This window comes from Mustela erminea, chromosome 12 (assembly GCF_009829155.1).
Source record: "Mustela erminea isolate mMusErm1 chromosome 12, mMusErm1.Pri, whole genome shotgun sequence".
NCBI lineage: Eukaryota > Metazoa > Chordata > Mammalia > Carnivora > Mustelidae > Mustela > Mustela erminea.
The window spans coordinates 12,585,695-12,608,320 of record NC_045625.1 but is presented as its reverse complement, the minus strand read 5'-3'; the positions used below and the strand labels follow the sequence as shown (position 1 = coordinate 12,608,320).

The 22,626-nt window shown below is 48.2% G+C and overlaps 1 protein-coding gene across 3 annotated transcripts in view; it reads right to left on the bottom strand.

Moving 5' to 3' along the window:
• Positions 1–22,626, bottom strand: part of TTLL11 (tubulin tyrosine ligase like 11) — a 225,520-nt gene that overhangs the window by 108,441 nt on the left and 94,453 nt on the right. For all 3 annotated transcript variants that reach the window (XM_032306850.1, XM_032306851.1, XM_032306852.1), the window contains 2 exons: positions 13,118–13,213; positions 12,250–12,365 (listed from right to left, as the gene is read on the bottom strand). In XM_032306850.1, the coding sequence (XP_032162741.1) occupies positions 12,250–12,365; positions 13,118–13,213 (212 nt within the window). The remainder of the gene's footprint in view (positions 1–12,249; positions 12,366–13,117; positions 13,214–22,626) is intronic.

The following is a 22,626-nucleotide window of genomic DNA, read 5'->3' as shown; positions in this document are numbered from 1 at the left end:
TACGGCCAGCTCCCAGGGGAGGCACTAGGGCTCTCAGTCCTCCCTCAGGTTGGCTGGATAGCTTGAAGTCGGGAGGCTCCTCCCGCCAGCGCCCGAGGACTCCACCACCGCTCCCTGCCGTGGACCTCCACTGCCGTGGAAATGAGAACATGGACCCAGATTACAATTTGGGCTACTGGCCCCGTCCCGCCCCTCCGCAGCCCCTTCCCATTTCCCCCAGTTTCCTGGTTTTGCTCCTTCCTCTTAGCCTGCCACTGAGACCCCAGAAGAGCCCATGGCCAAGCATCCCTGAGATAACTAAGCACCCCCACATAAGAATCTTACAAAAGATACTGCACTCAGAGCTGGCCAGCAGCCCCTGGGCTCTCCACTGGAGAGGCTCCTGCTTCGGCCCAGCTCTGGTAGCCCCCCTCCTTGTGGAGTAAGGTGTCCTCTAGGCCAAGCGGACGTGCCCACATGGGGTCTGTGCCGCACACCTTCTGGTACGCAGAACCCCGGTGTTCCCTCCTAAATGGCCGAGTACATCCTTTCAAGGGCAAAGGGTGCTCCTGGTGTGCTCTCCTAGATATGATGGATAGCTGATTGAGACGCTCGGGGTGCGGGTTGGTGCGGACAGAGCTTAGGCAGGTGACCTGGAGAATCTCCCCACCCCTTGCAATGGCGGATGGAAGAGGAGGAGGGGCTGGTGGGAGGCTCGGATATCAGCATGTCCTCTCCCTCATGCCCCACTAACGTCTAGGGCAGGCTTCCACGCAGCCTGGCGACAGCTGAACCAGGTAACACATGTCACATACTCAGTAGGAACTCAAGAGGTGCCGTGGAACCAGCGAACCCAGATACCTGCTTTGGTCCCTATGGGATCCTCGCAGCTACCTGTTGTCCCATTGTGCAGGGGAGGACTCCGGGACTCGGAGAGGTCAGGCAACTTGCCCACAATCATGAGACCCGGAACAGACCCCCTTCTGTCTGATCCCAGAGCTGGTGGTGCTCCTCCCTGCGTGTGGCCATTTAGTCTTGGCTTGAATACTTCCAGCTACATGGAACTCACTACTCTTTTGAGTCAACCTTTACCATTTCAGGCCAAGTAAGGTTGGTGTTTTTGATTTAGGGGTTTTTTTCCCTTGAGCTTAAATAAAGCTCTCTACAAATTTTCTCCGTGTTTCCTTGTTCTGCCCACTGGGGCCTGCAGGGTGTCTATCCCTCTCCCACACAACCACCTTATAAGCTAAAAATGCTCCTGCTGGCCCCTGGGGTCTTCTCTTCTCCTCCACCCTTTCCTCTGGGCGGGATGTCCAGTCCCACTTCCCAACCAGGCCTCTAAGGACAGATTCTAGTCGCTCTACCTCGCGGAGACTCGCAGAGGTCCCGGGGTGCAGAAGTGCACCTGTCTGGAGCCGGGGCCGGCGGGTGCGCCCACACAGGTAAACACACCCATCGCTGCCCGTTCCGCCTCTGCCCTCCCCCACGCATAGCCTCCCAAACCCCAGGCCTGTGGAACGTCGCCTGGTCTCTCCGGGTGCTAACCTCTCCCCTTTCTTGAGTCCACCTTCGTCCTTACCTCTCACGTCCCACTCATCCCGAATCCTACCCCCGCATCCTCCTAAATACCTCGTGGCTGCAACCTTTCCCTCCGTCCCCGTCACAGCCACCCAGTCCACACAACCACCGTGTCAAACCTCTCAGCGCCCCACGCCATCCCCCCCTCGCCCCAGTCCGGTTTTCCCACTGCGGCGGAACCCCACCATGCTGCCCGGCTATTGAAGACATTGCTGTTTTCAACGTGGGGCCCAACCCAGTAGTTCCGGCAACATCTGGCCCCTGTCTCCTGACTCCTTCCCTGCTCACACACTATGATCCCGCCAAGCAGGCCGCCCCAATTTCACCTTATTTCCCCTGTCTCTACCCCCTGCCCCCCCCCCCCCGCCCCAAGCAGGGTAGTGCATAAGACAGATGTGTGCGCTTACAGAGAAAGTCCAGCCCTTACTGGACCACCAACCGGATGAAAAACCAGAGCACGGCCGAGGTCTCTGTCCCCAACTCTGCCCCTCTCGGGTCACACCTTGTCTCCCTACCCCTGCCCAGAAGCAGCTCTCTGAAACTTTCACAACCTGTCCTTGCTTTTCTTTAGGCTTTTGCCACTTAGGGTTACATCTCTACCAAATAAAGTTGAGTTTTGCCTGTTTTACATTTTACTTTGTTGGAACCCTACTGCAGATACAACTTTGTTCAATGTCCACACTGACGTGCAGAGCTGTGGTTCACACAGAGTACTCCGAGGAGTGAATATCCGTGATGGGTGTATTTTTCTGTTCGGGGACAGTGTGGAGCTGTCTCAGGCTTGGAGCTTTTATGAGTCACGCAGCTGGAGTTCTGGACTCCTTTCTGCGCCCCGAGAGCCCCGTGCTCTCCTGCCCTGGGGTCCTCACGGGGACTTATATTCTCTGCCCGGGCCCCTCTCGCTGCCTTCTTCCTGCTCACGTTGCTGCCGGGGCTCCCACCGTACCCTGCACCGCACAGAGGCTCGGGGGCGCCCCTGACCCAGCCTCCAGCACGGGGCCACGTGGAACGATCCCTCGCCACTCACTGACTCATGCACACGTGTATGCACTCGTGCCTGTGTCGGCAGCTTCTCCAGACTGGCCTCTGGTGCGAGAAGAAAGCGATCCTCTCCAGGCAAATGCAGATACCCACCCCGGCCCGGAGTGCACACACTGAGCCCCTGAGCCTCACTGCGGCTGGGAGCGCTCCAGAAGCGGATGAGCTTGGGGGTGGGTCCCATGGTTCTGAGCTGCTCGGGTTCCACCTCTTCCCACCCCCTCGCATTAACCTATGTGGGGAGGGTTGCCTGGGGCTCTTTTGCTATTGAAAGCGAAGGAAAAAATGGAAATTGAACAAAGGAATGAAACCAATTGGAGAATATTGCCCACCATTTGGTGTGATATCCAAGGGCTTTCAAATGAGGACTAAAACTGGCTTTAATTTTGATCTTTCATTTCTTTTAATCTAGCAGATAATTAGAGGGAAATCAAATCCATCCTCACAGCCAAAGATTAACCCGTCACTGCTGGAGCTCCTTCCCACTTACTTTGCCCACCCCTTCCTTCGCACTGTTTTTCCCTTAAAAAAAGAAAGTCCCCAGGTTACACAAATTGTTTGGCTTATTTAAATACACTCGGATTGGACATTTCCCGAGACAAATAGTCTTTAGGGATAAGCAGCATGTTTCTCTCCCCCCGAAATTAAGAAGTTCTCATTGCTCTGTAGCTTTAGGAACAACCAATTGCAAACTCCCTGTTACAGAAGGAGAAACCGAAGGACAGAAAGGGGAGGAAGTTCTGTCCCGTTTTCAGCTGTCAGCCACGGTGCCTGGATTCAGCCCGGCGCCCACTCTCACCCGCTGGGTCGCCTACCTGTGCATTCAAAACACGAGCGGGTCTCCTTTCCCACTTCCTCGGGGGCTCCCTCCAGGCTAAGACAACATCCTGCACTGCACACAGAGCTTTAAGCACAAGACGCTGGAAATAAACGAAACATTCCCCAACACGGAGGCCGGCTCTGACTCAGCCATTGATGCCGGTGATGCTGCTCACAGAGCTCCGGACACGAAGGGGAAATCGCTGTCACGTACAAAGGAGAAAAATAAAAACAGCGCGCAGAAATGATATAGATCGTGCGGCCTCAGCTACAAAATGAAAGAGAAGAACATACTATTTTTATAAACTATAAAGTTAATGAAGGTTAATTCCTGGGTGCTTGAATTTGAAGGAGGTTTTTCTTACATGCTATATACTTTTCAGTATGTTCCAATTTTTTTTTTTAAATAAGAAGCGTATACTACTTTTATACTGAGGAGAAAATTAATAGGAAGTGTGTTAAAGAGAAGACTCTGATGTTTCCATCTCACAGGGCCCTTCTGGAAGCATGCCTGGCGGTCCTGGACAGCCATGACACTCCCCAGCCCTGCCCCCTACCTACCCCCATCCTTCCTCCCCAAAACTAGTTTCTGTTTTCTCACCAGACCCAACCTAAGGGAACATAAGCCCTACCTCCCTCAAGAAGGTGGCCTTGATGACTCCAGGCCAGCTATCAGCAGAACCATTGGAAACTGCCATTCTTGTAGGTCCCCCAAAAAGGTCGGATATCAACCATTTCATGGGGTTCCACCTAATTCTTGGCTCACCCTGCCTTCTTCTGAACTTCCCACAGGTTCACAGTCTGGGACGCACAGCCACATGCAAATAAGTTTCTGTCAGGTCTGTTGTCTCTTGTGTCACATGTAGATCCTGCTGTGTGTCGGCGTTCTCCACACACTGGCTCCCATTTTAGTCACTCCGGTGTGGAACATTACGGGAAAGGAAGTAGCCACCTAGCCGGCCACAGAGCTTCCTCAGAGGAGACAACCCATCACTCAGATGCACTCCTGTTCTGTACTTAAAGACGACAAGCCGCGTCCCTGTCCAGTGTTTACCTGAGCCCACCCAGGTAATGATACGATGATGCCCTGTGGGCTCACATCTCCTCCATGTACTAAAGAGCTTCACCTCCATTCTCTCTCAGGGCCCGAGCTCCGCAGATCTGGCATCCCCTTGCTTCCATTCTTGTTTTTGTTTCTGATGAGGAAACCAGGTGTAGGAGAAGTACAGTGACTCATTCGAGGCCAAGAAGATCCGGTACCAAAACCTCATTCTCCTGAACCCAGGCCACACTGTCTCTTTCCGAAAAGCTAACAGCTCCTCATTTAAAAGCCCGTGAACATTTAAGGCTCACTGAAGCAACTCCAATAAGGAGATTTCCAAATATATTCGCCACCCCGACTACTACCTGGAAGGATTCTGGAAGGGCCCCCACAGAATTCCGTGTCACCCCATAATGGTGCCTGACTGGCCATATGCTTGTCTAGTGTCTCGTCTGCTCCTGGCTGCCTGCGGGTGGAGAGGCCCGGCTCCTGTCTAATGGTCTCCAAAATGACACTCTCACTCAGCTCAGGAAATCCCACCTTCCCCATAAGTCTCGGAAATGCCTCCTGCTCAACAAACTTCATCCGAAAGAGGCTTTCACTGGTAACTTCTGACTTAATGTTTAAACACTTCCAAATGGAAGAGAGTTGTCTGGTTTTATTTCTGGCCCATAACATAATGCACTTATCATTAGTCATTTCCTGTCTGTTCTTACTTGAAAATGCGTGCACATTTTTCTAGTTTGCTGACTGCCATCCAAAATGGGAGACGTTTCGAGGCACAGAGGGCACGCTGTATCCTGAAGCCACAACACCGAACCGTGGACAAACTGCTCCGGCTCGCTGTGGCCTCTGACAATAATAGGACTGCGGGGGTCCTCAACTTCTTGAACGTGATGGAATGCCTGGCCTTCTCTCCAGGAAAAAATACACAGATACACAAAATGTTGTGTAGTTAATGGGATTGAGAACAAGCTTTAACTCTCTTAGCCTGCCGTTCAAGGCCATGCCCCTCTGGCCTCAGGGTCTTCAGCTACTTCCCCAGCAGCACCTCCCCTCTGCGAATCCACTTCACACACCTGCCTCTCGAGGGGACTCGAACTCCTTAATTTCCCCCAACAGCGACTTTGTTTCCTCCACCACGGATGTCTTTCCATTGGTGTGTTTCTCAAATATTACTCTTCCTTTAAAGCTCAGTTCAAATGCCCTCTCCTCTTTGCCAGAATTTTTTCTTTAACTCTTCTTATCAGTAAATACTCTTTCCTTACATTTTCCTCCCTTGGCCATCTGTCTCTCCCTTTAGGCACTTTGCACTTTCTATCCTACAGATTTATTTATGTGTGTGGGTCTTGTCTCCCCCGTGGGCCTGTGAGCTAATTCAGTTCTGAAAGACTTCTCCCTGGCACACAGTAGTAAGTCCGTAAATACTCTAAAAGCCAAGAGCGGGGGTTCTCTAATCCTCACAGGGTGTCAATGACATGCAAATAAATATGCAAATACTTGTCTCTCTCTGACCCAGACTCCTGATTTATGTGAAGTCTTCAAAGGTGCTTGGTGTCCCTGTGTGCTGATCTATAGGGTGTTGCTACACAGGGATCCCTAGGAATCAGTGAAACCCAGAATTTCAGCAAATGTCAGTTGTGCCAACATGGATGGGCCATTGGGCGGGACAGTTCCGTGACTGTTCAGATGACTGTTGGCGACAGAGCTCTCTGGTGAGGAAGATGGCGTCCCACACTTAAGAAGGTGTGTTTGGTCCAGACATTTCAGGAGTCCCTCTTCCCTGCCACTGAGGGGATTTCAGTAGGATATACTGCCAGTTTAAGTGGCAGGGGTCTGGGCTTGGAGGACTTCTGGCTCGTGTATTTTTGATACTCTTTGCCAGGACAGGTCAGAATGACATTCCTTGGTCTTGTACAAGCCCCAGCAGTGAAAGTGAGCCATGGGGAGATTCCTTGGTCTCATTTCTCTTAGAATGTTCCACCTTTATTCCAGATTCTATGTAGAATCAACCTACTTTGGGGATTCACTTAATTTATTGACTCCAAACATAGTGCAGGAATCCGAGGGATATGCCTGGACTCAAGGTGGGTAGAAAAGCCCGAGCTCCCAGTGAAGCTTTCGGAGGACAAACCTCTCTGAATCAGGGCAAAAGCCACTGTGCCCAGCCTGACTCCTCCCTTTATAATCCACTGGGTTGTTGCTGTGGTAGAAAACTGGGAGAAGGTGGTCAGATGCTGCTGTGGGGAAAGGGGTTTCCATGTCTTATAGAAGCCGTGTTCTAAAATACACATTTCTGAATAAGAGATGGGCCGGGCCGTCTACACCACAGCTCACAGACACTACGCGGTAGCACAATGTTGAAAAAGTCACCTCCAATTCCTCCAAGCCTGTCTCTAGCTTCACTTACGCTTCTCTGGGGTCCACTATCCCTAACCCTAACCCTAACCGTAGCCCTTAGGCTATGCTTCCTGGGATAGCCACTTGGTTACCAGAAATACCTACATTCACAAAGAGGAGAAAAAGGCCAGTAAGATGGCTCCCCAGAGGAGACCGACCTTCCACAAATGAATCAATTGATGGGACAATCACTTTGTTTTCTAAATAATCAGGGAATGCCATTTGTTTACTTCTGCTTTGGATAGGAGTTTTTAAAAAGACAGACTTAGGCCTCCCAAGTCCCTTAAGGAAAGGAAAAGTCTCCACTGATTTTCCTGATTTTTTTCCTCCTTATCTTACGAGCTTAGCTTTGAATCCAAGGCAAAGCTGGAGGTCCATGGAGCAACGGGCAACGCGAAGTGGACGCTGGGGTCGAAGTCAGGAACCCAGAATCCGGTCCCCACGCTGCCTCCGACTAGCTCTGTGACTTTGTCGTTTAGGTTTTGTCTTGCATGATCCCGTGTGCAGAACCGTCATGTACATGACTCAGATGGGCTGTCTCGGTCGCTGGGGAATGCTTGTCACCATGAACAGAACTTCAAGGCCTGACTGGCCACCTGGTGGGCCTAAGAACTGGCATTTGTCTAATGTCTTCAGACGTCATGAGGCTCTCCCCTAGGCGTCACTCCATGTGGTGACCATGACAATCCAGCCCAGGAGATCGCTCGACCCCCATGTTAGAGACCAGATCAGAAAGCAAGGTGTCTTGGCCAAGCTCATATTACAGTGATCAGAGGTTGAAAACCTCCCCCCGCCGCAGGCCAGACTGATGCCATACCTGTGCCCCACATGGACACTTGCTTCTCCTCTGCAGGGACCTTTAGGAGGGAGAGTCTTGGCCAGGGAGCTGACTGGCATGATGGTTTCTTTTCTTTTTCTTTCTCTTTTTTTTAAGATTTATTTTTTTATTTATTTGACAGACAGAGATCACAAGTAGGCAGAGAGGCAGGCAGAGAGAGAGGAGGAAGCAAGCTCCCCGCTGAGCAGAGAGCCTGATGTGGGGCTCAATCCCAGGACCCTGAGATCATGACTTGACCCGAAGGCAGAGGCTTAACCCACTGAGCCAGCCAGGCGCCCAATGGCATGATGGTCTCTAAGAACCCTTCCGATTCTCACCATCTGTACTTCTCCCAATAAAATGAGGGGATGGAACTAAACTGGGAATTTTAAAAATTTCTTGTAGCAGGGATTCTTTGTTCTCAAATGAAACCTACAGAACGCTGAAATATAAAAGAGTTCATTGCTTCCACCCAAATGTCTATGGAGTGACAGATGGATAATAAAATATGGTATATCCATATAATGGAATATTATTTGGTCAGAAAAAGGAATAAAGCACCAATATGTGTTTCAGCATGGGTGAACTTCAAAAACACACTAAGTGATGGGGCACTTGGGTGGCTCAGTGGGTTAAAGCCTCTGCCTTCGGCTGGGATCATGATCCCAGGGTCCTGGGATCGAGCCCCACATTGGACTCTCTGCTCCGCGGACAGCCTGCTATGTCCTCTCTCTCTGCCTGCCTCTCTGCCTACTTGTGATCGTTGTCTGTCAAATAAACAAATAAAATCTTAAAAAAAATACCACTCAGTGAAAGCAGACACAAATATTGCATACTGTATGATTCTACTTATATGAAGTATTTAGCATAAATATAGCCAGAGGCAGAGAGTAGGTTGGTAAAGGTAGAAATGAGAAGTGGCTATTTCATGGGTACAGGGTTTCCTTTTCGGGTGACAAAACATTTCGGAACTAGATAGGGGTGCTTATTGCATAACTCTGTGAATATACTAAATGCTATGGAATTTAAATACCTAATTTTATAGTATGTGAATGTTACCACCATATATGTGTGTGTACAGATACACGATATTTCCAGGGTCCCACCCCATGAGCCTCCCCTTTCCCCTGTCCCTTCAGTGCCTCCGAAGAACCCTACGATATAAATCAGAGTCACTAGATATTATAAAACGTTATCTTAGTTCTCAAGAGCTCTCATATGGTAGCTATTTTATTCCTTCAGGGGCCAAATGTATTTTCTCCCAATCCGACAAAGAAATATGCGTGGAACAGTGACATCTTGCTCCTTGGAAACAGAATGTTCCATTGGCAACCAGCTCCCATGTCATTTCTAGTCCATAGTGATCCAGCAGCCTCAGTTTTAGGATACATCTCTGGTTTTCAACTCAAAATTCTACTTTAAGTATACCAGAAAATATAATGATAGCTAAGCCTTGTTTTTGTTTTCTCATACTCTAGTAGAGAATTTTATTGTTGCGTAGTGAGCTAAGCATTTAAGTAGCTACTATTTACCAATTGGTTTCCTGTTTCATTTAAATGTCATTTAATAGAAAAGGACACCGAGGCTCACCCAGCTCCTCCACATCCCCAAGGTCAGAACTTGAATCTGGTGTCTCTGGGCTCAAGAGAGAGCCTCCCGCTATGCCAAGATGGGTACCAGCAGTCACGGGTTCCCGTTCCCGGGGAAGGCATGAGGACAGCTTTCAGTCCCACCAGGAAACCGACCCTAGCCCGTAAGTCCCCGAGGAGTGTGAAGAGGCCCAGGCACGGACATGAGCCCCCTCTGCAACTTCCTGAGGACATTCAGAGGCATGAAGAGGTCAGGACACCTATCTACTGTTTGTCTTCAATCTGTATGGAGAGAGTGAGGACCCACCTCACAGGTACTCAAGAAGGAACTAGGGAGGGACACTTTGGACCCTCTTTGGCTAAAGACGTGTAGTAAAAGGCAAGGGTCATAAATTGTTTTTAAAGGATTAGGTCAGATCCTATTTAAACACAAGACACGGGACGCCTGGGTAGCTCAGTGGGTTAAAGCCTCTGCCTTCGGCTCAGGTCATGAACCCAGGGTCCTGGGATGGAGCCCCACTTCAGGCTTTCTGCTCAGCAGGGAACCTGCTTCCTCCTCTCTCTGACTGTCTCTCTGCCTACTTGTAATCTCTGTCTATCAAATAAATAAATAAAATCTTTTTAAAAAATAAATAAATAAACACAAGACACTCTGGTTTCTAAAGCTGCCTCCCAGCCCAGAAGTCTCTGTGACGACGTTTCCTGCAGCCAGAACCATGTGGTTTCAGCTTTGGGCACTTACGATTCAGTACTACTACCCTGGGCACTTTCCGTGGGCATGAATATGGTGCTCTTTCAAGTTATTCTGATACATTTCTACACAGGGGAGTTGAGGATAATTTTAGCCTTTTTATCTGCATGATAAAATTACCAAAATGGTAATAATTATTCTTTACATAAATGCACTTTACAGATTACAAAGCGCTTTCATAGAGAATCATTGTTGGGTTTTTTTTTTTTTTAAGGTGAAATTTAGGGAAATTATCGGTAAATGACATTTGGCTATTAATATGCACTGTTATGTTAACAGGTAAGAATAGAGGGGGCTAGAAAGAGGGAGATAGAAGGGTTTTATATTAGAATCAAGGTCAGGTTCTAAAAGTTTCAACTGTTCCTGGTTATCAATTTAAAAAAAAAAAAAAGGCAACACTCCTTCCTTTAAAACCAGGTTCTGCTACTTAGATTGATAAGTTGTGACTGGCTTTCTCATCCTGGTCCTGTGCCCCATTGCTCCTCAATTTTCAATCTACAGCTCTCAAAGATGATCCAGAATGCCAGGTGTAGGAAAAGCAAAACCACTAAACCAAGGAAAAGAAAGCTAATTGTGTTTTGATACCGTTTAATGTGAAAATACAGTGATTCTCTTATATCCCTTCCTATCTTTGGCAGCCACACAATGGCTTTCGAATTTGTTGCCACCAACAAAATCAGAGTGCTCGTGTGTCAAGGTCATCTTTAAAGAGTTGCTCTAATGTGCCACACTGACATGGGACAGCCCCCCGCACCTCCCCAGAGTGCCGTAGGTCTCTGGAGGACTCATCTCCATCACGGAGATCAATAACCCTTGGAGAGTCTATTTTCAAGGAATGAGATTTATTGCAATTAATCTCACCAAACTGCCAACAACCTGCCTGGTCGCGCTCCCGGCCGCTATGCTGTGGGAGCCACGCTGGGCGTGCACAGGACCCAACAGGACGCCACTTTGCAGCTCTAATTGGTGGGACCCATGCCTTGCAGGACGGGCCCTGTGGACAGCAGGTGAACCTTCTCAGACAAGTCCCGCCAACAGTGGCACTCTGCAGTGGAGAACACTCGGGAGGGGCACTCAGCCGAGCTGGCACCATCCAACCCGACTCAGCATTAAGATCAACACTCCTCCAGAGCGACAATTCCGGTGGGGCAGCGGCACTCCACCTCGGCCTCTTGGGTGGATCCCCTAGGGGACCCAGAAGACTCATGCAGCCAGGCCTCCAGTTCAGGCTAATTAAAACCAGTGTCTCTAGAAGTGGGGGCCCTCACACCGGTATTTATGAAAGCTCTCCAGATGGTTCTAATGCGCAGCCAAGGGAGAAGCTCCATCGCAGAATATTCTAACGGTATCTCGGCGTGAGCCCAGTTGGTGAGGCGCTGCGGTGCGGGAACCTGCAGGACACGCCTGGCTTAGGAAGGGGAAGCCAGTGTTCCTTGCAGTCTTGAACCTTGCAGCTGACAAGAGCTGCATTTACGAGCATTTTGGTCAATCGGATTTGCCGGGGGTGGGGAGGGGTGGCAGATAAAGAATGCTATTTGAAATGCTTGTCTTTGATTTTTCTGCCTCAAACAAGCGTAACGATATTTACTCAACCCATACTTTGTGAGAGCCAGGAAGTTGGCAAAAACATAACAAACAAAATGCCCAAATGAGATGCCATTCATTTCAGGGGTGATCCCCGGAGGAAGGAGCGGGGCATGTACTCCCACCAGCATCCGCACCTTGGTTATGTGCCCTGGGGTGGGTGGAATGGAGGGGAATTATAATTGCCATAAAGATGATAGAACTTCGAACTTCCTTTAAGTGGCTCTGTGAATGTTGAAACAAAAAGCTTATAATGCCAGAGTGTAAACGTCACAAAGAAGGTAAAAAGAAAATGATCTTTATCACGTTCGAGTGACCTGTGGTCTCTCCCTAGGCTTGAGCATTTCCAAGAGAAGCACTCTGTGAACAATGGTGGGCAAGGGGGGAATGGGGGTTTTTGGAAGAGAATCTCCAGATTCAAATAACAATCAGCTAAAAATTCATAGCTGAATCCCAAATGTCGGATGCATATACAAGTCTCCACCTCCTGATTTTAAGTCACCGTATTTGGAGGCTGATAACCATAAATGAAAATATGATGGGTTAGACGGTTTCACATGTACATCTCACCATGCTACGATGTTCCAAGAACCGAGTGGCTAGGACACAGGGAGCAGAGTTGATAGAAATGAATGATATAAAAAATACTTACTGGTTCTCTCTTTTGTTCTTAAGTGGGTCCATGAGGCGTAGCGTGTCTCTGATCACGGCCACCTTCACTTCCTCGTCGACAAGGCTGGGGACATTTTCGAACACCCCTGGAGAAAGCTTGAATGGGTAAGGATTCTGTGTTACGGCGGAGGGAGTGACTTGGTACCAAGAGACTATCCTCACCAGCTCTACTGGCTGTGCTGTTAGGTTTTGCTCATATCAATCTATAGAGGAGAATTTTTTAAAAGGCTCCCTTCATGCTACTTTTACAATGACAATTTCCTTTAACAAATCCACAAAAGACATAAAGGGGAAAACGTACACAAAGAACACTAGGTTTATCTAACCATCAAAATCATCCATGCTCGGTGTAGAAAACTTGGAAATATAGATGGGGCTGAGAAAATTAAAAGAACCCAAAACCCAATATTAGTATTGGGTGTATTTCCTTCCAGTCTTTTTTATGAGTTTTTTTTTAAGGGGGGGGGGGAGAAAAATAAAACCACTGTTAAATTGTACTATTTATCTTAGTGACTCGAGTATGTCGACATGGCTAAATCATATTCATAGAATTTCAATTAGCTCATCTCCTGAGGCTAACTAATTAGTTCATGTCAAAACTGATGGAAAGGCTCAGCTGCTTCTGTGTCTGCAGACCTTAAAAACGTGAAGAACAGCATGCTGGGAAGTTACCATGGGTCGGAAAGGTCTTATATTTATAGACGCTGCTCAGAGCTCCACCAAGCTGAAATTATTCAGACTTGGGCAGAAGTTTGCTGGGCCAGGCTGAGGATATTGAATCTTGTTGAGCCAAGCAAGCACCAGCGGCGGTAGGGCAACATATTTAAGGAGACAGTCCTGGTACTTACTTCTTGCTCGTGTTCGATTCTCATACTGGGGTTCGCGTTTACTTCAAGTAGGATAGGCTTCAGGTTTTTCATCAGAAGGATGTCAAAGCCTAGAATCTGGGCCGGATAAACAGAATTCAGGATTACTCCCTCCAGCTCCAATTTCTTTTCAACAACCGAGTATGGTAGTAGGGTCATTAAGAGGACGGTAAATTTGAACCTTGCCCCCACCTTGGGCCTGGACCCTGGCTTCTCTTGACCACGGCCTCTCTTCCTCTGGGTGGACTTGTCAGGCCACATAGACAGCAGAGCATTTTACAGGAATCTTGATAATGGGACAAGTTCTCATAATGCATTTCAGCATTCTCAGTGACCTCTCTCTTCCTTAACAGGTTTTTTATTATGTTAAGGATCAGTAGTGCTCCATCAATTTCTCCCTCTCCATCTGCTCTCCTCTATTAAGTTGGTTCTCAGCTAGATCTCAGAAAACCCAAGGCTACTTTTCTTAAGCTCAGCTGTACCTCAGTATCCCTGAAGGGCCCTAAGCACACACCTCCCCCAACCCACACGTGGGAGTCAGAAGCCATCAGAGTGGAACCCAGGCAAATGAACTTGGAAAAACAACTCCCCCCCTGCCCAGGTGATTCTGATAGACCCTCTCAGCTAAGGAGAAGGGAATATTTATGAGGCACCGTTTACTATACAATGCACCGATTATGTAATCTCATACCATAATCTCACTTAATCCTCATGGCAGTGTATTTGAGGGAGGGATCCTGCTCTCCATTTTACAAAAGCAGAAACTGATTCTCAGAAAGTCCAAAGGATTTCCCTAAAGACTGACCCCTCACCATTTACAAGATCCAGCGCAAGACGAAAATAAGGGACCCCTTGTTCCAAAAGTACTGACAATTGCACGATGGTGACCACAGAGCCTTAAACCAGGCACGGAGCCCTTATGAGCGGGGAGCGCTGTGTCACTGCGCCCACACCCCAGGCTAACTCCAACACCATCTGTCCTTGACGTCTGCCCTTCCTTCCGGCGTGCTGCTTCAGGGCGGGCTGTCTTCTGGCTTCTTTCAGTTCCTCACAAGCCCTAGAGTGGGGTGAGCCACCCTGAGCATCTCACTCCCTCTGCCTGGAACAACCCTTCCCCTACATGAATCCTCCTGATCCTTGAGATCCCGTGTTCTAATGAGATCCACACTCGAGCCATGAGGACGTCAGATTGTCGGGAGGGCTCTCATTAACTCTGCAGATGAGAAGGTAGAAAGCTTCTAACAGAATTGATACAGTCCCAAAGTTTCCAAAAAATTAAGTGGAGAATAAAGGGGAGAAAAAGAAAAAGGGACAGCTGGTGTCCCCTCCTCTGTGGAGTCTGGAAGAAAAGATGAGGGGAAATTCATTTACTTGTCTCTGTAGAACGTGCATTCGTTAGATGGTAATTATGAAACTGTAGCTTCATCCTTATTAATGAAACCAAAGCCTGAATGACCATTTTCGGGGCTAATTCAAAATGAGGTTATTCTTCAGGGAAAGGCCATAAGGACGAGGAGTTGGAAAAAGTCATCCTGACTCTATTTTTCTTTCCCCGGTCACGAGAAGAAAGGAATGGAAATTCGGTAGAAAATGTTACATGCATTATAGATCCGCTGAATAATAAATGACAAGTGGCTGTGAGTGATGAGCCCTTTAAGAGACACCGGTGACATCATCAGTCTAACTTCAGACCTGGGCTGAGGCAAGTGGTGTTGACAAGGCTACAGAGAGCAGCGGGCTATGGGGCCCAGGTTTATCATCCTTAGTCACCAACTGCTTTTTCCTCCAACTCAGAAGCTTAGACTCACTCTTTGTCAGCCTGGTGGACGCTTCAATTCAATGCACAGTGGTTTCATGAAAATAAAGCTACAGAAAAGCCAGAGAAGGCAAAACCTGTCCGGCCACATTGACCTGCACCCACCAATGGTGTGGTATTTTCCAGAACCTATGCTTTGGTGCAGGCAGTTGAATATATAGGATCTTGTACGGAAATGCTTTGGAGTCAGAAAGACTGGGCTTCAATCCTACTTCTGTCTCTCATTCTAGGAGTGGTACTTAGCCTCACCAAACTTCATATCCCCCATCTGAAAAATGGGAGTCACGATAGCTGATTTGCAGGGTTAGCTGCTAATGGAAGCAAAAAGTACCTTGCCTTATAGGAGGTATCCCATATATGCTAGCTGCCTTTGCAGTTTCCTACGGATCCCACCACCAAGAAATGGCAGGATGTGGCTAAAGGGGCTCATTTCAAATCCTAGTTCTGCCTTTAACTTGTGTAACTATAGGCAAGTTACTTAGCAGCTCTGAACCTGTTCCCCATCTGTAAAATGGGAATAAGAATAGTACTTAATTCATTCATGGAAAAAATATTTACTGAATGCTTTCCTATATCCCAGGAACTAATCTAGCTTCTAGAAATCGAGCAATGGACTAGACAAGTTCCCTCCCCTTATGGAGTTTTCATTCTAGTAGTGGGGGGACAGGACCAAATAAAGATAATGGTATGTAAAATATTTTGCACCATGCCTGAAACACTGTAAGCATTTAAAGAAGGTCAGCTTTATTATATTTTTTTCACAAGTTCAAAGAAATACAATTTGGTTTCTTTTCAAAAGCTCAATGAAATGTGTTGCATCAGGAGATCTCAACAAGCAGAATAACAGACCCGAGAGGAGCTTAGAGTTGATCTAGTCATGAAACTCGGGCATGTTAGAGCTGGCAAAAAAATCAGGAATTTATTTGGTCCAGTGTTTTTCAAAATGGGGCTCTTTTCTGGGGAAGCACTGGGGAGGCCAGATCAAATTAACTTTTACCTATTTCATATACTGGGGACCCCAGAGAAAAAAGCCTTATATTTTTTTGAGAAACTATTGATCTAGTCTAACAGTCCCTTTATGCAGATCATAAACCTGCAGTTTAGAAAGGGGAAAACCTCTCTCTGGTTTGATGGCAGAGCAGGAATTGTCAAAAGGGGAGAAAGAGAGAGAGAAAGCGAGTGCTTTTCAATCACTGCCCCCTATGAGACTGAAGACAGCAATTACGGGTTGTACACTTCCTACTCCCAAGGAATTCTGGGGATTCCAAGCTATCTGTCCTTCAGCCCTTCTAGAAGCCTCCAGAACAAACTGGGAACAAAAGGGTCCTGGGCCATTACTTGTAAACCACGCCAAGCCTCCAAGCTACCTTCCAATAAGAGGAGATTGTCTCTTGAGCCCTAGAACTACACATCCATCTGCATCCGCAGGAAACACAACTAGGAGGTTGGGTCTCCAATTTAGCATATTCCAAACTCACTAGCCTCTAAAATGGTCTCAGTGATCCCCACCTCCTGGTAATCATGCCCTTGTAAAACCCCCTCCCCTTGTGTGTGAACTGCACCTAGTGACTTGTTTCTAAAAACAGCATAGGGCAGAAATGATGGGCTGTCACCTTCAATATTTAATTATAAAAAGACTGTGGCTTCCATCTTGGGATGCCTTCTCCTACTCTCTTGCTCACACACTCTGAGGGAAGCCAGCTGCTGTGCTGGGAACAGCCCTCTGGAGGTCCAGGTGACAGGAACCAATGTCTCCAGCCAACAGCTAGGGGGACCTGAGACCTAACCCCAGGCTCCTTCCCCAGTCAGAACTTGAGGTGACTACAGGCCTGGCCATCAGGTTCACTGCAGCCTTTTGAGACACTGAACAAGAGGGAGTCCCCTAAGCCTAGGTTCCTGATCCACACAAACTGAGAGATAATAAATGTTTGTCAGTTCAAGCTGCTGAGGTTTGGGGAAATTGACTATGTAGCCATAGATCATTGATATACCTCCTTGCCCTAAAATTGACTCTGCCTCCTGTGCTCCTTATCCACCCAATTACACAAGTCAGAACTCTCTCCTTCATCTTTCATATCTAGCTGTTCACCAACTCCTGCTCAATGTATCTCCTGTACATCCTACCTCCTAAAGAACTTTCTGGAGCTGACCCATCCTCACTGCTCCTGGCCTCCATTTGGTCTGCACCAGTTTTCACCTGGACTAATTTAATAGCCTCCCCATTTAGTTCCTGCTCTCCAACTCACCTCTCTAGATCATCCGGCACAAGGGGTTCCCAGGAAATTTTTCTAAAATGTAGGGTTTTAGCATTCCTCTGCCTAACATCCCTGCCTGCAGAATGAAGCCCCAGTTCCACGGCATATCCTACAAATTCCTCTACGACTTGCCATCGCTCTCTCATTCCAGCTGTATTTCCTCCCCCTCCCCTGCACATCTTGGGCTGTAATTGTGCTGAAGTATTAGTAATTTGAGGACTCTCTACTGCTCTCTGCCTTGATACTCTTCTGTCTGGAAGATGACTTTATTGACGAAGTATTTATTGAGCACCTATTAAATAACTAGGTATTGTTCTAGGCACTGGGGATAAAGCAGTGAATGAGACAAATGATGTTTTACTATCCTGCCCTCTTGAAGCTTACAGTCTAGTGAAGAGAGAGACTACAGTAAGTTAGTGATTAAGGCCACAAGGAGTGGGATATGGTGGGCAAGAGGGGAGGGTTGGTGGTTTAGAAGGATGACCAGGGAAGGTCTTGCCATCCCATTGTCTTTTGACTTCCACAGTTTCTGATGAGAATAACTTTTTCATTATTCTTTGTTCCTCTGAACATAATGTATGTTTTCTCTCTAGCTGCTTTTAAGATTTTTTTTTTAATCATCACTGGTTTTCCACAATTTGATTATGATAAGCTTTGGGGTGTGTGTGTGTGTGTGTGTGTGTGTGTGTGTGTGTGTCCTTCTTGGGAGTTTCTTAAACTTCTTGGATTGCAGATTTCTAGTTTTTATCAAATTTGGAAATTTGGGGCCATCTCTGCAAATATGTTTCTCTATTTTTCTTATATCTTCTACTCAGGGAACTCCAATTACACATGTTAAAATACTTGATATTGTATCAGAGATCAATGAGGGTCTGTTCACTTACATTTCCTGTCATTTTCTCTTTTCTGTTTCATTTTGAATAGATTCTATTGCTACGTCTTCAAGTTCACTGATCATTTCTTCTGTGGTATCTAATCTGCTAATCTCATTCAGTGAAATTTTCATCTCAGATTTTATATTTTCTTCTCTGGAAATTCCATTTGGTTCTTTTTAATAGCTTCCATCTCTCCTCTTCATTAAGCTCATATTCTCCTTTAAAATCTTGTGCACAGTTATAATAGCTGTTTTAACATTCTTTTCCTACTAGTTTCATCATTTCTGATAATTCTGAGTCTGTGTGGATTTCACCCCCCCACCTTGGTATGGGTTACCTTACCTGCTCTGTGGAATGTCTGGATGCTGGATGCTGGACAGGAAAGGATGCTGGATACTATGAATGTTATAAAGCTGAGTGTCTGGATTTTGTTTTCTTTTAAAAGGGGGTAGGCTTTTTTGGTAGTTATTTGCAAATTAATTTGATACCACCAAGGTCTACTGTTTAAGCTCCACTAGGTTAGGTCTAGAGTAACTTTCATTCCAGGGATGATTCAGTCCATTAAGGCATAACTTCTCTGGAACCTCTCCTGAATGCTCCCAGTGACCACCAAGGACTGTCTACACCAGCTACTCAGAGCGTGAGCATCTCTCCCTGTTCTGTGTGAGCCTGGGAGTTGTTCAGCTTATCAGTTCACTGGTCACTCTTTGCCCGACTGTATGCATCAACACTCATACCGAGGTGGCCTACAGTGGCCAGCAGTGATACGGGGATCTCTGCCTCCCCAAGGAAGCTCTTTTCCTGCTCAGCTCCCTCCTTTTCAGCATTCTGCCCACAGAATCTCTGCCATCTCAAACTTCCCACACTTTTGATCTCCATCTCTGCAGCTCATTGAGGTCACAGGGATTGAGTTCCCCATCTCTGTGCCCATGTCCTGGGGATTATTCCCAGATAGAAAGTTGTGGCAACCGTAGGGACTCAACCCCGTTTCCACTCCCCAATTCCTCAGGGATCACAGTGCTGAGCTGCCTTGTTGTTCAAAGTCAGGAACACTTATTTCATGTATTTTGTCCAGTATTCTTGTTGTTTTCAGCAGGATGGTTAGTCCAGATTTGTTATTCCATCACGACCGGAAGCAGAAGTTTCAGGAGGTGATGCATGAATTGGGGCTGAATGAGGTGAGAGGGTAAGTCATCTGAAGAGCTAAGGAAGAGCATTCCAGGCAGAGGGGACAGCGAGCACCAAGGTCACTTGTGAACCACAGCAAAGAGTGAACAAGAGCGAGAGTGGGAGGAGATGAGGTCAGATAGGAAGACAAGGAACCGATCGTGTAGCATCTTGTAGACCATGGTAAGCGGCCAGGATTTTAAGTGCAATGAGAAAGCCATGGGAGAATTTGCACAAGGGAAGTAATTGGATCTGACATGTTCTAAAAGAATCATGTTGGATACAGAGAGCAAAATAGGCCATCAGCAGCAAGGATGGGCAAAGGGGCATTAATTAGGAGGCTATGGTGGTGGTACAAGTGCAAGGTGATGGCTGCCTAGACCGGGACAGTAGCAACAGAGCTGGTTAGGATGTATTTTAAAGTCTATTTGCAAGACTGGCTTATGTAGCAGACCTAAGAAAGAGGGAAAAAGAAGAAAGGATGGCTCAGGTTTTTGCTTTGCGTAACCAATCGGATGCTGCGCATTTACTGAAATAGGAAAACAGTAGCAGACTAGGTGTGGGAGGGAAATCAGGAGTTTGACTTTGGATATGTTGAGCATGAGAGTCCCACTAGATATCCAAGTAGAAAATGGAAGGAGGCAGCTAAATTCACTAGCCTTGGGGCTAAGTGAGATCATTTAGGGAGTGATTGTCGATAGGGGAATTTCCTAAGCACTGAGTGCTGGGTATCTCCTCCTTCAGAAGGAGGGGTGCACAACCAGCAGCCAACAAGGTGGAAGGAAAAGCGGGCCACAGTGGGAGTCCCTCGCCTCTCTCTGCTTGCCAAATTCTGCTTCATGCCTGAAGCTCCAGCTGCAAGAGCTCCTCCTCTGGGAAGCCCTCCCTGACTGGGTCAGGCAAAGTTAATTACTCCCTTCTCTGAGCGCTCCCAGCATCCTGTAGAGGCCCTCCTCCGGCACGTAGGATAAGCAGTTGTGATCCCCAGGTGGCAGTCTTCCCTGTAGCCTGCGCCCCCTCAGGGACCACGTCTTACCCATGACCACCGCCCCACAGCTAGCTTGGGGCTTGTCTCAGTGCAAGCCCAGGGAATATTCCAAAGGAAGAAAAAAGCTTATGTATCAGAAGTGGTCAAGAAGGCTTTACGGAGAAGGAGGGATTTAAGCAGCACTTTGGTGGAAGCACTAAATTCCAAAAAACCGTGAGACTGGCGAGAGCACGCCAGGCCAAGACAGAGGAGGACACACGGGCAGACTCAGGACGGCACAAATTACGTCTAAGAGGAGCTGCTCTGGGTGGCAGGACAGATGAGGCAACTGCGGCGAAGGAAGGTTAACTTCCAAGCTCACCTGGACGGAGGAGCTGGTATTAGCTCAAACCCAGAGCATTGGAGAGCAAAACCCAAGCCCTTGCATGACCACAAGGCTGCTTCTACATCTCCTTCCTAGGGGGCGGGCGTCTGGGGCTAAAGGGGAACAGGAGATCAAAAGAACAAAGAAGGAGAAGCAGCTTAGGCTTCAGGAAAGGTGTCTCCTCCAGACCTTTAAGGGAAACGATCACGAGCCAAGAGAAGAGTGAGACACAGAGCTAGAGGAAGATCGACACCCAGCCGCGGAACTGGGAAAGAATGTTCTTGAAAGCCGAGCTGGAAACCTTTTCTCTGTGTGTGTTTTTCTGCCACATGAATCATCTACCCCCACATGGACCTGACTGCCGAAGCCAGGGTCACACTGCTGCCCTCAAGAAGACTGCCATGAGGATGTGTCGCGGGGGGCTGGCTGCGCGATGGTGGGGGGTGGGGGGGCGGCGGGCAGACCGCGATGACAGGGCCGCCGGGTTCCTAGGCAACAGATTACAGGAAGGCTGCCCACAGCCTGAGCCGTGCCAGCAGCCGCTCTGGGCCACCATAATTTCCCGAGTAGTTATTGTGGCTATGATTGGAAAGGGGTCACAATCACATGTTTAAGATAAATGTAATGTCGCTGGCTAGAGTTTATGTCCCGGAATGCGGCAATGTGGGCCCGGCCCAGGCTACAGGTGAAGGGGCATCACGACAAAGCAATCATTTCTCGTGCGTGCAAAGAACATTGTAGTTTGCAAAGCCCTTTATACTCTATCTCACATGCAATGGACAACAGCTCTGTGAGGAGGCTGAGGAAATAGGCACAGAGAAGTTGAGTGCCTTAGGTAAGGTCACACAGCAACTCCATAGCAGAACCACACCATTTCCCCCAATCTGTGGGCTTCAAGTTACTTCAGGTATCTGAGACCCAAACTAACAAGTGTCTTATCAAGTGACTAGAATAAAGAAAGTAAGAGAGGACTCCAAGGTGGAAAAAAAAACTATTTTCTTAATCACTGTGAATCTGACATGTATGGGAAACCCAATTTTGAACATCTAACACTTTACACCTTGTCGGAAGTTTTTCTCCCACAGTGCCTCAAGCTCCTCCTAGGAAGGCAGCTGGGGAAGTGGGTGTAGGTGATTGACAGAGAAAGAAACAGAGGCCCAGGGTAGTGAGGGAATTTGCCCAAGGTCACACAGCTGCAAAGGGGAAGAGTCCCTCCGTGGAAAATTGCTTCCAGTCGGTGCTCGTCCCCTGACCCCGGGCCTGGAAGCAGTTAGTGTTGGTCTAGCAATGGAAAACAGACATGGGGCTGCGGTTCCATGTGCGAGATGTCGTCTGTCCAAACCTGTGGCTCCCTCCTTGTCCACCCTCCAAGTCCCAACAGCCCCAGCCCCCGGTTCCACCCCAGTGGCTGCTCCATGCAGCCTGTCCACAGCAAGACAAGCGGCAAACCACTGCCCCTCGCCCCCTCACTGTGCCAGGGCTCCGTGGCTTGGCTGGTCGTGCTGGGCCCACATGACTCTCCTGGAATAGCTGTCACCGTCAGACACATGTGGCCTCACAGTCCCCCGGGATGACCCCTGGAGGCCTCCACGTTGCAACTGTCTCCTCTGCCCTAACCTTTTCATGGCTTGGGATCGGACTTGTTTTCTCCGGTCCTATCTCCAAGTTCTGCCCACTTACCCTTTCTAATGCCTTTAGCTCCCTACGTGATTGGCTAAGCTGGACATCCTACCTGGGAACCAGAGCCTGGGGTCCAAGTGCCTAAGGACGGATCTCTAGAGGACAACCATCCCTTCCTAGAACTGGCCACCGATTGATTTGCCCTTCAAAGGGTTCCACCGGCCGGCCTGGAAATCCTGCTGACTGGTGCCCAGGGGGAGCCACTCTTCTGGGAGCCTGCACCTCGGGACCAGCCTCCTCTTTGGCCATCAAATAAGCAGCCCCCCCATCAGAGATTCTGCTGCCCCCGCTCCGCCCGCCTCTCCCCTCCCTTCTTGTTCCGTCTTGCTCTCCTGCCACGTTCTTG